The sequence below is a fragment of the Electrophorus electricus genome, chromosome 20 (genome assembly GCF_041902795.1).
Source record: "Electrophorus electricus isolate QZ-2024a chromosome 20, ASM4190279v1, whole genome shotgun sequence".
In the NCBI taxonomy this organism is placed as follows: domain Eukaryota; kingdom Metazoa; phylum Chordata; class Actinopteri; order Gymnotiformes; family Gymnotidae; genus Electrophorus; species Electrophorus electricus.
The window spans coordinates 16,204,739-16,215,996 of record NC_137516.1 but is presented as its reverse complement, the minus strand read 5'-3'; the positions used below and the strand labels follow the sequence as shown (position 1 = coordinate 16,215,996).

At 48.6% G+C, this 11,258-nt stretch overlaps 2 protein-coding genes across 2 annotated transcripts; both read left to right on the top strand.

Moving 5' to 3' along the window:
- The first annotated feature begins 164 nt into the window (after nucleotides 1–164).
- On the top strand, nucleotides 165–1,334 carry psmb11a (proteasome 20S subunit beta 11a). Its single transcript, XM_035536481.1, has 2 exons — nucleotides 165–770; nucleotides 1,029–1,334. The coding sequence occupies exons 1-2, from the start codon at nucleotides 165–167 to the stop codon at nucleotides 1,332–1,334; spliced, it is 912 nt and encodes a 303-aa protein (XP_035392374.1).
- Nucleotides 1,335–1,734: 400 nt separating this feature from the next.
- On the top strand, nucleotides 1,735–7,700 carry psmb5 (proteasome 20S subunit beta 5). Its single transcript, XM_027028735.3, has 3 exons — nucleotides 1,735–1,959; nucleotides 2,474–2,780; nucleotides 6,934–7,700. Exons 1-3 carry the CDS (start codon nucleotides 1,762–1,764, stop codon nucleotides 7,239–7,241), a joined length of 813 nt encoding a protein of 270 aa, XP_026884536.1. The 5' UTR covers nucleotides 1,735–1,761; the 3' UTR covers nucleotides 7,242–7,700.
- The last annotated feature ends 3,558 nt before the right edge of the window (nucleotides 7,701–11,258 follow it).

Genomic DNA, 11,258 nt, shown 5'->3' with positions numbered 1-11,258 from the left:
CTGGATGTGTGTGGGTGTGTGTGAGAATATATCTTCCCCATGATATATAAATACCCGTATAAAGAAGATTTGGTTCTTTTTGTTTTATTTTGTACTGGTTTTACTGTATTAGGGAGAGAATAGAGAGATATAACCAACTGCTAGGTGCTGTTTGTTGCGTCGGAATGGCTTTGCAAGATGTCTGTGGCTTTCAGGAGACCCCACTGTACCCCGGATGGAATTGCTCTGCCTCCTGCTTCGTTTTCTCCGATGACAGAGCCCTGTGTGCTCACCCAGCAGACAAGGAGGAAGCCGCTGGGAGAGCACGTTTCGAGAGAGGCGGGGAGAGCCCTCTTCGGCTTCTGCTCCCACCTTGGCAGAGCGTCACTCACAGTCGCGGCAGGCATTCCCTTTTCTCTGCTACAGTCACGTCCACCCCTTGGCCTTTCACGCTGGCCCACGGCACCACTACTCTGGCTTTCACGTTCCAGGGGGGCGTGATCGCGGCAGCCGACACCCGGGCCAGCTGTGCGGGTCTGGTCGCGTGCCCATCTGCCCGGAAGGTGACGCCCATCCACTCGCACCTGGTGGTCACTTCCTCGGGCAGCGGGGCAGACTGCGTGTTGTGGGAGAGGGTCCTAGCCAGGGAGATCCGACTATACCAGCTCCGGCACGGCCGAAGGCTGTCGGTCAGCGGGGCAGGCAAGCTGCTTGCGCTTATGCTGCACCCTTTCAAAGGCACTGAGGTGTGTGTAGCAGCCACTCTGTGTGGTTGGGATGAAGGGGATGAGGTGTGTAAAGATGAACTGACGCAGGACCACGCAAAGAGGAAAGATCAGGATGCAGTGAGTCCAATTACACAACCCCCTTTGCCATTAGATGCACCCAAGGACGTCGGCGCAAGGTCAGCACTGAAAAGAGGCAAAAGCACTTTAAAGCGAGAAACTTCAGCTGCATCATGCCACGCTGATAGGACCTTCATGGAAGTCAGAGGAAATCTATCGCAAGATCAAAACTTACGGCTGCCCCAAAGTAGAGCTGGCCCCCAGCCAGGCCCCAGGGTGTGCTATGTGTGCAGTGATGGCCTGCGGCTGAACGGAGAGCTGATTTCAGTAGGCTCGGGCTCTCCCTACGCGTACTCCGTGCTGGATGCCGGCTGGAGGTGGAGTATGACTGTGAACGAGGCCGTCGCCCTGGCTAGGGAGGCTGTCTACAGGGCCACTCACAGGGACGCGTATTCCGGGAACAACGTAGACCTGTTTCACATCACTGCCCGAGGATGGAAGTGCAGAAGAAGGGAGGATCTGAAGGAAGAATACTACAAAGAGAATAGGAGAGGAAAGGAGATGATGTGATAGAGAGAAAAACACTTAGATGGTCAGAATTAATGTAAATTTACTGAACATGTGCGTCATGCAGGAAAGGAAGACAGGCGTGAGTATTTGAATATTAACAGTATGAAAAGGCACACTTTAAAAACTCTAATATTCAGATCATTTGAGCTGTTGGGTTTATAAATTGATAATTAATCATTAAAGTGACTACAAGTATGAGACTGCTTTTGTGTCTTTTCTTAAATACACTGAAGTATACAATACCTGAAGTGTATCATTCATGAATAGCAACGTTAAACAGTCCTTAAGTAAAAAGGGCGAACAAAAAACGATGAGACGAGTTGAGTCTATAGTCCGCCATGCCGATAGATGGCGCTAGAAGGATTCTCTCGCCTTACGCCTCAATAGCAGCCTCAACGGAAAAGCGGGCCAGTTAGTATTTGTGAAGATGGCGCTGTCTAGTGTGTTGCGGAGTGAGTCTGCGGATTTTTCTAACCTATTTGCGCAGCGTTATACGCTCGACTGCGGAGTAGACCGCGCTGATCTGGGCGACAGCCCTCACTTCACGGTGAACACCGCCGGCGAAGACGAGGATACTGACAGTAGGATTCAGTTTCTTCACGGAACAACCACCTTGGCCTTTAAAGTGAGCTCCGGTTCCTCAACAAATAGCAGCTGTTTCGTTATCAACGTGGCTTAAAAGAGACGATAAGACTTGGGTTTAACTTTAGGATAGATAAGATAGCAACCGCACAGTCGAAGGTGAAGCTGTGTGAGACGTAGCTATGTAGCCAGTTCTGTCTAATAGCCAGGGTGGCCGGTGATCCTGGCTGGCTGATGCTGGATTCATGTCTGTTTTTTTTTTTAGAAACTTCATTTTCTGACTGTTATCTTGCGATGTGATGTGTTTGTGATCTGATTTAGACTGTCATATTCAGTTAAACTAGCCAATGTGCTGCGTCATCGCAGTATGTTTTCTATAGCTTGTCAATAAAAGAAGTATAAGTATCATGTGGAGATGGGATCTACAATTTAAGTAATCTCTCTGATGAATAGTGTTTGTTTTTCTAAAGGCAGTGGGATAAGGTGCCACGGTTTTATTAGGGTGACAAATAAACAACTGAATTTTTCTAATTAAGCTGGCACCCAATCTCTCCCAGTTCCAGCACGGTGTCATAGTGGCGGTGGACTCCAGGGCGACGGCCGGCTCGTACATCGCGTCTCAGACGGTGAAGAAGGTCATCGAGATCAACCCCTACCTGCTGGGCACCATGGCAGGCGGAGCGGCCGACTGCAGCTTCTGGGAGCGTTTGCTGGCGCGCCAATGTCGCATCTATGAGCTGCGGAACAAGGAGCGCATCTCTGTGGCGGCCGCGTCCAAACTGCTGGCCAACATGGTGTACCAGTACAAGGGCATGGGTCTCAGTATGGGCACCATGGTGTGTGGTTGGGACAAAAGAGGACCAGGTAACTGCCGTTTTTTATGAGCGTTACTGTCGCCTGAACTGGGTTGGACGAGTAACTCCTTGGAACTGAAATAATGATATTTGAGAAAACGTGTCCATGTTGGAACCATAAATTGGCATCCCCGGTGCAGTTTGGTTCTGTTCTCCTTCAGTTTCTTAGCATCACATTCATAGGGAAATTGTATGTACAAATTCATGCAAAACATTTTGGGAAACTTGAATTCTTTTAGTTCCCATGCATGCTAAATGCATTCATAATACATTTAGCATGCACGCGAACTAAAAGAATTCTCTTGTACTGATTTGCATTAGTTTGGTTTTTGTAGTATTATGATGTTAAAGGAAACCATGTTTTTTTTTTCTTCAGTTTTTCATATTGTTTCCAAGTTTCAGTGGAGGTGTTGCTATGTTGGTAGTTTATAGGTGAAATTTGCTTCTAAAGTAACGGAAAAAGAAAGCATCATTGCATTTACGAGCTCTGATGTACCGCTAATGCAGTTATGGAGAGCATGTAATCTTATAACTCCTTTTAACTTTAGTGCTTTGTGCTTGTTGCACTATTGTAGTGGTGATCATTTGCTTGCCATCTCATTCCTGCATTTGAGCATGCAAACTTCACTGTGCAAATAACCAAAAACACTTTAAAAAAACAAAACAAAATTACAAACAGCTCAAATACACTAAAAGTAGACACATTTGGGGTAACTTTTATTGTTGCTGTTTGAATACAGTTCACATTTCTCCTAATACCCCGAGGACGTGGTGTCTTCATTGGTTTTGTGCTTGCAGATATACAAGACCGTTTTAAACCCAAACCAGGTGCAGCTCTTGAAGACGCCAGTGCAATTTTTGTGCCAACTTATTTATTTAATTTACCTTAGAAGCACCTATTTAACACATTACTTTAAAACTGTTTGAGACACACAGAATGTGTTTTTGAGAAAATGCTGTAATTTCTCCTTTAAGGATAAGAGTTTATCATGCCTTCCCCAGAGGTAATAGCCTATCCCGGCTTGAATCCAAGACATCAAATGGAGGCCATGGGCTTTTCTTACGGCTGTTATGTTTCATTATTTTCCTGTTTTTATGTTCAGTACAGGCAACCTTTTGAATGAAAGGTCGTAGCATTTGCCAAGGCTGTGTAATACACAAGTGGTTCATTTGTGATGGCACCAGAACTTTGTGATTGCAGTAGCTGGCATGGTGACTGGCTGTGTAATCATGTTCTGTGCTGATTTGACCCATGCAGTCTGATGAAGCCGCTCTGCATAAAGAGCTGTGTGACCTGCCCTGACCCTCTGTCCCCGAGCATAGCATGAGCTCTTGGGCTAGAACTCATTCACGTGAGTTCCCAAACCAGGAATCCCTAAGCCAGCGCTTTGGAGCCTCGTTCTCCCCGTGGAGTTTCATTTTTGGAAAGTCTGCTTGTTATAACGTTACGATTGGCATAAACATACAACGGCCAATTAAGCGACGAGCTATTTTCACTTTTCACTGTTTAACAGCCAGAAACGAGCGGGAAATTGCAGACAAACGGGCTTTTAAACGATAAAGCATGCGCTCGTCTCTTGAAATAGGCTCCTGTTTTTGGCCTTCCCCACCAGATGGCGCTGTTACTACCTCAGCGAATACACCGCCGTCTGTGTTTTGGAGAGCAGTAATGGGCGCTAGATCACAGGTGATGTGTTTAAAGAGCTTCTGTGCGGTGACAGTGTAATGGGAAATCAATGAGGCCGTGATGCTGGGCCAGGAGGTAGGCACACTCCGGTCACGTGCGCACGCCCGTCGCCAGGACCCACGGGGCTTCCACGGAGTCTGGTGCAAGTTAAAGGGCCCCTGATAACATCCGGCGGCTGCCACCCGCAGACGGTGCCAGTCGGCTCGGCACGTAATGACCACGTCAGAACTCCAGCCGGATCTCCCCTACTTCCAAACGTGGTGTGACCTGAATGAAAATGCCAGGCGAATGAAATCAGGCTTGGCTAGAGGGAGGCTCGTTATCAGATCCACCAATGTCAAGTGCACTTAGTCCTGCGATTATGTCCGTCTTGCAGCGCAGTGGGTGGGGATGCTCGGCGGGGGTGGAGAAATCCCAGAGTAAGAGTGAGAAGGTTGGAGGGGCTCTGTGCTGTGGCTCCAGCACAGCCTACTGAAAATCTCCTGTGACGCCACGCCGAGACCTCGAGGTCGCGCCCTGCGTTAGGACGCGACCTCGAGTGCTGATGTTGAGGGGCCATCAGTGGGCTCGAGCTGACGCCTGGAGTGTGTATTGGCAGTGAATGGGCCCCGTCTGCCTGCATTTTTGTGGCCTTGGTTGTCTTCTCCCTCATAGGTTGCCTTTTTCCTGCTGATTTCATTGTGGGTGGAGCGCGGAGGGTGTCAGACACGCCACACTGCAACCGAGCTGCTCGCGCCCGAGCCGGCTGCGTGCTGTCTCCGAAGCCTTTTCCCACGTGTCTTAGCTTTCCGCCGCCATCGTGCGTAGCTGCGGAAACGATTGGTTTGGGTCGAGTCGGCACTCGGCTTTCAGAACTGGCGGTGGGCTGCTCACATGGGCGTACCGCGCATAACGCACCCTGCCCCCCACCCCGCCAAACGTAGCTGCAATTCAGATCCAAACACGCGCACTGGAAGTCAGAGAGAACTCGACCCCCCAAGTGCCTGGCACCTGGGTGATTGAGTGGAAGGAGGCGAGACCCACGGAATGTTCTGGTGGTACCGTCGCGCTTACTTTTTACAAGGCTTCACAAATTCAAGCACTTTTGTTGTTGTTGTTGGCAGCTCTGTGCCTGTGCGCATACCTATTCTGCTGTTTCTGAGCTTGTTGCCTGGTTGCGTCACCTTGCTCTGGACCCCCCCCCCGCGTGGAGTCATTATGCACTAACCAAGATGCTCGGTTGCTTCTGTTGCAATGTTAAATGACTCCAGGTGTGTGTGAGATGTATGGACTCTCTTCCCCTTTATTCATGGTTTTATAAGCTGAAGTGCACTTCTCATGAGAGCTTGTGTCTCCCAGTGAGTCAGTCCTATTTAAAAGTTCGTCCTGTTGGATTTTAAAGCTGTGATTTCCCCCAACCCCCAACTTTTTTCCTGTCCAAGTGGCAAAATGGTAAATTACCCCATATAATCAGGGTGCCATGGCGACGCTTGGCCCTAGCTAACGATGCATATGGAAGGAGAAATTTTCCTGAAAGTCATCGTGAGCTTTTGGAGAGACTGCCAGTAATAGATCGTCCTTAAATAGCTGTCGAGGTCCAACTTTTGGGGCGTTTGACGCTTGCTTAAAGTTTTTAGAGCACATGCTCCAAGATTTCGGCGCCTACACACACACACACACACACACACGCACGCGCGCACACCCACATACACACTCCCCCAAGAGTGGCCTTTCCTCGCCGGGTGGTTTCTGCTCTGTGCGTGTCAGAGTTGGTCTGCGTGACGATCTCTCTCACTCATTAGTACCCCATCCGCAGGCTGGTGATGCCTAGGCACAGATGGGTACTAGTCACCATTACCAAACTGTACATGGCGTGTGCACGCTCCAGCACGCGCGCCTCACTCTCTGGAGAACGCGCCGTCCCGCACACCCCATTAGTGGTTCCGCAAATGTTCCTGCTGACCAGAGATCGGGCATCAGGGTGTCAGTTATGAGCGTTTTCTGAGGTCGTCCACTGCCGAGACGTTAACCCTGGTTCACCATGACTCTGCATGGCCCAAGTCCCTGGGAATGGATCAATAATTAATTTGGGTGTTGTGGGGGTTTTGGGGTGGGGGGAGGCGATCAATAACACCTCAGGCAATGCCTCGGGATGGAGGGTCCGCCCTGTCAGTGCCTTGTCAGCGCGTTATGGAGGACTTGTTTTAATCTGTTTGGCGTGTGGAAGCACTCAGGATCTCTCATCCTCTAGCTCACGCACTTGTTTTTCGTTTTGCGCTCGGGGGGGCGTGGCCTGAGACTTTAAGTAAGGGACTTGGCCTCGGTAAACGTCAGACAGTGCCTCTCTCATTTTGTTTTCTCCGGGTTTTTACATTTTTAAATTACTTTTTTTAAATATAAAGCTAGGCGTTTTTCTTACAGGTCTCACCTGCGACAGTGTTGCGAAATTCCGAGTTCCCGGTGGGAACGCCGTTTCACCTCCCTTCCTCTTCCACAGGGCTCTACTACGTGGACTCGGAGGGCAACCGCGTGTGCGGCGACCTGTTCGCCGTGGGCTCCGGCTCCATGTACGCCTACGGCGTCGTGGACAGCGGCCTGCGGCACGACATGAGCGTGGAGGAGGCGTGCGACCTTGGGCGCCGCGCCATCTACCAGGCCACCTACCGCGACGCCTACAGCGGCGGCCAGGTCAACCTGTACCGCGTCCACGGCCAGGGCTGGGAGCGCGTCTCCCACGACGACGTGCTCCAACTGCACCACCAGTACCACGGCTTTCAAAAAAAGCCGGCCAAGCCAGCTGCGTAGGCACATCCGAGAGGACGGAGGGATGAGACACGGATGGAATAGAAAAATGGATGAAATCAGGAAAAGGGACATTTACACAAGTTATGCTTCACGGTCCATTTTAGTAGCGTCCCAAGGTGGGCCAGCGTGTTGCTCGTCTAAGTTTTGTTGGAGATAATTTTGATAAAAATGTGCTTAGTTACACTAACATTCACCACACGTTCCGTTACCATTTTTTCTTTGATGATACTGAGGTAATAACGAAGCAAGTAACAGTACTTTTAAGGTTTTCAGATAGCGGGTTGTAGTGCCTCTGTTTGTATGATGGATACGGGGACGCCGCGTCCCAGTGGGCTGGACACGGAGCCAGGCTCTGCTTGGCTGGCTCCCTTGGAGTGGGCATGGACTTCTGTTCCTCTCATCGCGCATGTAACCAGTCACCAACCCCCTCCAATAAACCCCGGGCTTAGTGTTTTGCTATTCCTGTCTTCAGCATGGTCTTTGATGAGCTGTCTCCGTCCCCTGATACACGGGCGCGTTTGTTCATAGGCACGTTTTGTTGAGTTTTGTCCTCACTGTCTTTTAGTTTTTTAGCCTAGCACTTTACACTTCCAGCATGGTCGTTTCACCCGAGGTCTGCGTGAAACACCATCTGTGTATCTCTGTACACAGTAACAGTGGCCAGCCTCAGGTGAATACACACACACGCATGTACACACACACACACACACACACACACACACACACACACACACACACACACACACACACATATATATATATATATATATATATATATATATATATATATATATACACATACATACATACATACATACAAACTTTATCCATAATTAGAACAGTATTTATTGTTGTCTTTATTAACAGACGTTAACTTGGGTACTTGAGGGCCGCCAGGAAGCCCAGGCCTCGGCTGCCGTTTGCGGGGCTCGTTCCCGCAGAGTTTCGGAACCCTTTCGACACCAGTATGAGGCGCAAACTATCATTGTTTTACGAGGTAATGGCCCGGTTCCGCCGCCCATGGCCCCCTTTGGTGGTTTTATTGCACAGAATAAACACTAATGCCAGCTCTGAGGAAGCGAGTTGCGGTTAAAACCTAGTTTCACAGGTGGCCAGTTAGCAGACGGGGAAACAAATGGGATTTCAATAAACCTAAACGAGAGGGCCTTTTCCACCGACCTGCCTCGACTAAATGAAGACGAAACCGCGCCCTCATAATAAAGCTGGAAAATCAAATATGGTAATGACTTTTTTTTAACGATTTAAGTAAGCCCCGTTAATGAAACATCTGCAATATCAAACAAGTGTCAAATTATTCGAGCTGTGAAAACTAGCGTTTTAAATACAACTCCCCACTTTTCCAGCCCGGGTGTCTTCAGCTGGTAAAGTCTGCTTTTAAAAACCCTGCTAGATTTGTGACACGGACCTAATTGCTGGCTAGAACTCGCAAGCGTATGTTAATTTAATTAATGATGGGTTTAATTAATTATCCAAGAGCTTCCTTTACGAAGGTTATTAGAACTGCTGGCCTTTTATGGTTCAGGTGTGATGTGACGTGCCATTAAAATAATGTAAAACAACACGTACCACGGTGAACTGGGGAGAATCTGGCCGGAGGCTGTGGGTCTGTGGCTCTTTCTTTTCGAGCTGTTCTCTTCTGCAAGTCGAGCAAGCCCAGACTTCATGGTGCTGGTAGGTGATTAAAAGGTTGGAGAAAGGGACTGCATACCGAGTAGCACGCACAAATGGCTGCCTGGGAGCCATGTTATATGGCCAAAAGTATTGGGACACCTATGCATTCTGCCTACAGTAGCTTTTATGAGGTCCCATTATAAATCCATAATTTTAATATGCAGTTGGTACCCCCCTTTACAGCTGTATCAGCCTCCAGTCTTTTGGGAAGGGTTTCTACGAGATTTTGCAGTGCATTTGTGGAAACTGTTGCCAATCCTTCCAGTAGACCCTGTAACTTTACACGCTCTGCCACTTCGTGGCCGAGTCACTGTGGTTCATACATGCTTTTATATTTCGTTAATACCTCTCATGTCTCCCAATACTTCTGTCCACATAGTGTACCTTGTGCGTTGCGCCATAAGGTATGTTTAGATGGCCATTGTGCCGTAGGTGGTCCTCACCTGTAAACTGAGTCCGTCCCTATCCATAAACTCTAACCATCTGCAGCAGTGCATAATCTCATATGGTGGAGGCAACCATCTTGCACTAATCAGGTTCAAGTAGACGGGGTGAAGCTAATCACATTTAGCTTTGTTCACCTTCATCACGTTCATCAAGGGGTGGTTGTCCTAGTTTCCAATTCGCTTGGACGCAGCAGAGACAAGCTGTTTTGTTTTCTCCTCCTAATGAATAAGATAATCTCCATCGAGCGTTCAATTAGGGCTGTAAAAAATGTGGGAAGCTTCTTCAGCGCACAAGGAGTGTTGTGATCGTGGCACAATGGATCATTTGCGCACTAATTTCTACTTCAAATCAGCAACAATCGCTATAAGATGATCAACGCACGATTTAAACAAAAAACAAAAAACAAAAACTAGAGCCAAACTAAAGTATACGACCAGCTGGTGGCGACTCCGCAAGGTGTTTTTCACAGTGTCAGAAAATAACCCCTATGATGCACCCACGTGGCACCATCTGTCAGGTGGCCATAGCCTACACGTTTGCGCGCTCTCCAGCCTGGAGTCTGACCAGCAGGGCACGGTCAAACATTTTGGCGCGAGTTTGCTCTATATCGCGCTGAATCTTCTGTGCAAACGCAGATCCGAGACGAAATGCAATATTACGTGTAAGCCCGTGGTAGTCACCGAACGTACTAAGGCGAAGGTTGTTGTTCCCATTTGCTTGCTGTTCCAGGATCTGGAACAAACAGAGCGAATATGCAGAGAAACTCACTCCCGGCGAGTGGCAGTGTCTACCCAACGGCTCTCGAGGCGTCTCGTAATCAGCGTGGTCCAGTCCTTAAGCGCGCGCCGGGAATAATTGTGTTTGGTGTCGCTCGCGCGTCCCTTGACTCCCGCGGGGGGAGTCGCGCGCGCTCCTTTCCGAGAGTTTTCAGAGATCTGCGCTTGAAATTCCGGACGCGTCCGCCTCGCCCTTCCCGTTCTACGATTCCTTCCGTGCTGATATTTTTGTAATTGTTTCTGTGGTCATGAAACTATTCGAACCCTCGCCGTATTTAGTAACGAGCACGTATGAATTTCGTTGTTCATAGTCGCACCGTTAGCCTCCCAAAGCGTTATATAATCACGTGTCTGCTCAGGGCTTTTCAGAGTTTTTCTTTCTTATATCGGATATAATGGCAATAACAAAGAGTCTGCCCAAAGAGGCACAACTGTAAAATAATAAGAAAAATGCTTGGAGAAGAAAGTGAACTGAAATGAATGCCTGTTTTGTATTTAATTTTAAAACATTTTTATTTAACCAGGTCTTTAATGAGAGCTATTTAATCATGTCTTTTAAGGGAAAAACATTTTTAAAAAATCAGTGAAATACTAATATCGACCACTAATGTCTGCCACTTACTAAATGTACCAACCAGAGGACAATATAGGCACCACATTTTTAACAGCTTATGGTTGCACACACCTCTGGGCATAGCCTGCATGTTCCTCTTTGCGTTGGGTTCGGTTGTCTGTTGTCACGGTTGCCATGGATAGCTCAGCACTGTTGCTTCCTGAATGTTTTCGGCTAGTGAATCATCTTCCTGTGGAAACCACCAAGCAGCTTTTTTTGAGCTTTTGCACATTTGCAACTTTGGACTCCCATCAGCCACGCGTTCATGGCCGTGTGGGCCCTGTGCCAGAGCAGGCCTATGGAACACCACACGTTTCGCAGGAACAGCACAAGACCACCTCCACATCAGCGAGGGCAACGGCACGAGACCACCTCCCACGTCAAAGAGGGGAACAGCACGAGACCACCTCCCACGTCAGCGAGGCCCACCCTACCCATGTGCACCAGCTAAGCACGTTCAAAAACCAAGACCTGTTAAAGATGTCCACT

What these genes read in the sequence shown, in the direction of transcription:
- psmb5 (XM_027028735.3), top strand. Translation starts at nt 1,762, where the DNA reads ATGGCGCTGTCTAGTGTGTTGCGGAGTGAGTCTGCGGATTTTTCTAAC. An exon ending in CAACCACCTTGGCCTTTAAA is followed by an intron (nt 1,960 to 2,473) that starts GTGAGCTCCGGT and finishes AATCTCTCCCAG; the next exon opens with TTCCAGCACGGTGTCATAGT. An exon ending in TTGGGACAAAAGAGGACCAG is followed by an intron (nt 2,781 to 6,933) that starts GTAACTGCCGTT and finishes CCTCTTCCACAG; the next exon opens with GGCTCTACTACGTGGACTCG.
- psmb11a (XM_035536481.1), top strand. Translation starts at nt 165, where the DNA reads ATGGCTTTGCAAGATGTCTGTGGCTTTCAGGAGACCCCACTGTACCCC. An exon ending in GTTGGGATGAAGGGGATGAG is followed by an intron (nt 771 to 1,028) that starts GTGTGTAAAGAT and finishes GCTGGCCCCCAG; the next exon opens with CCAGGCCCCAGGGTGTGCTA.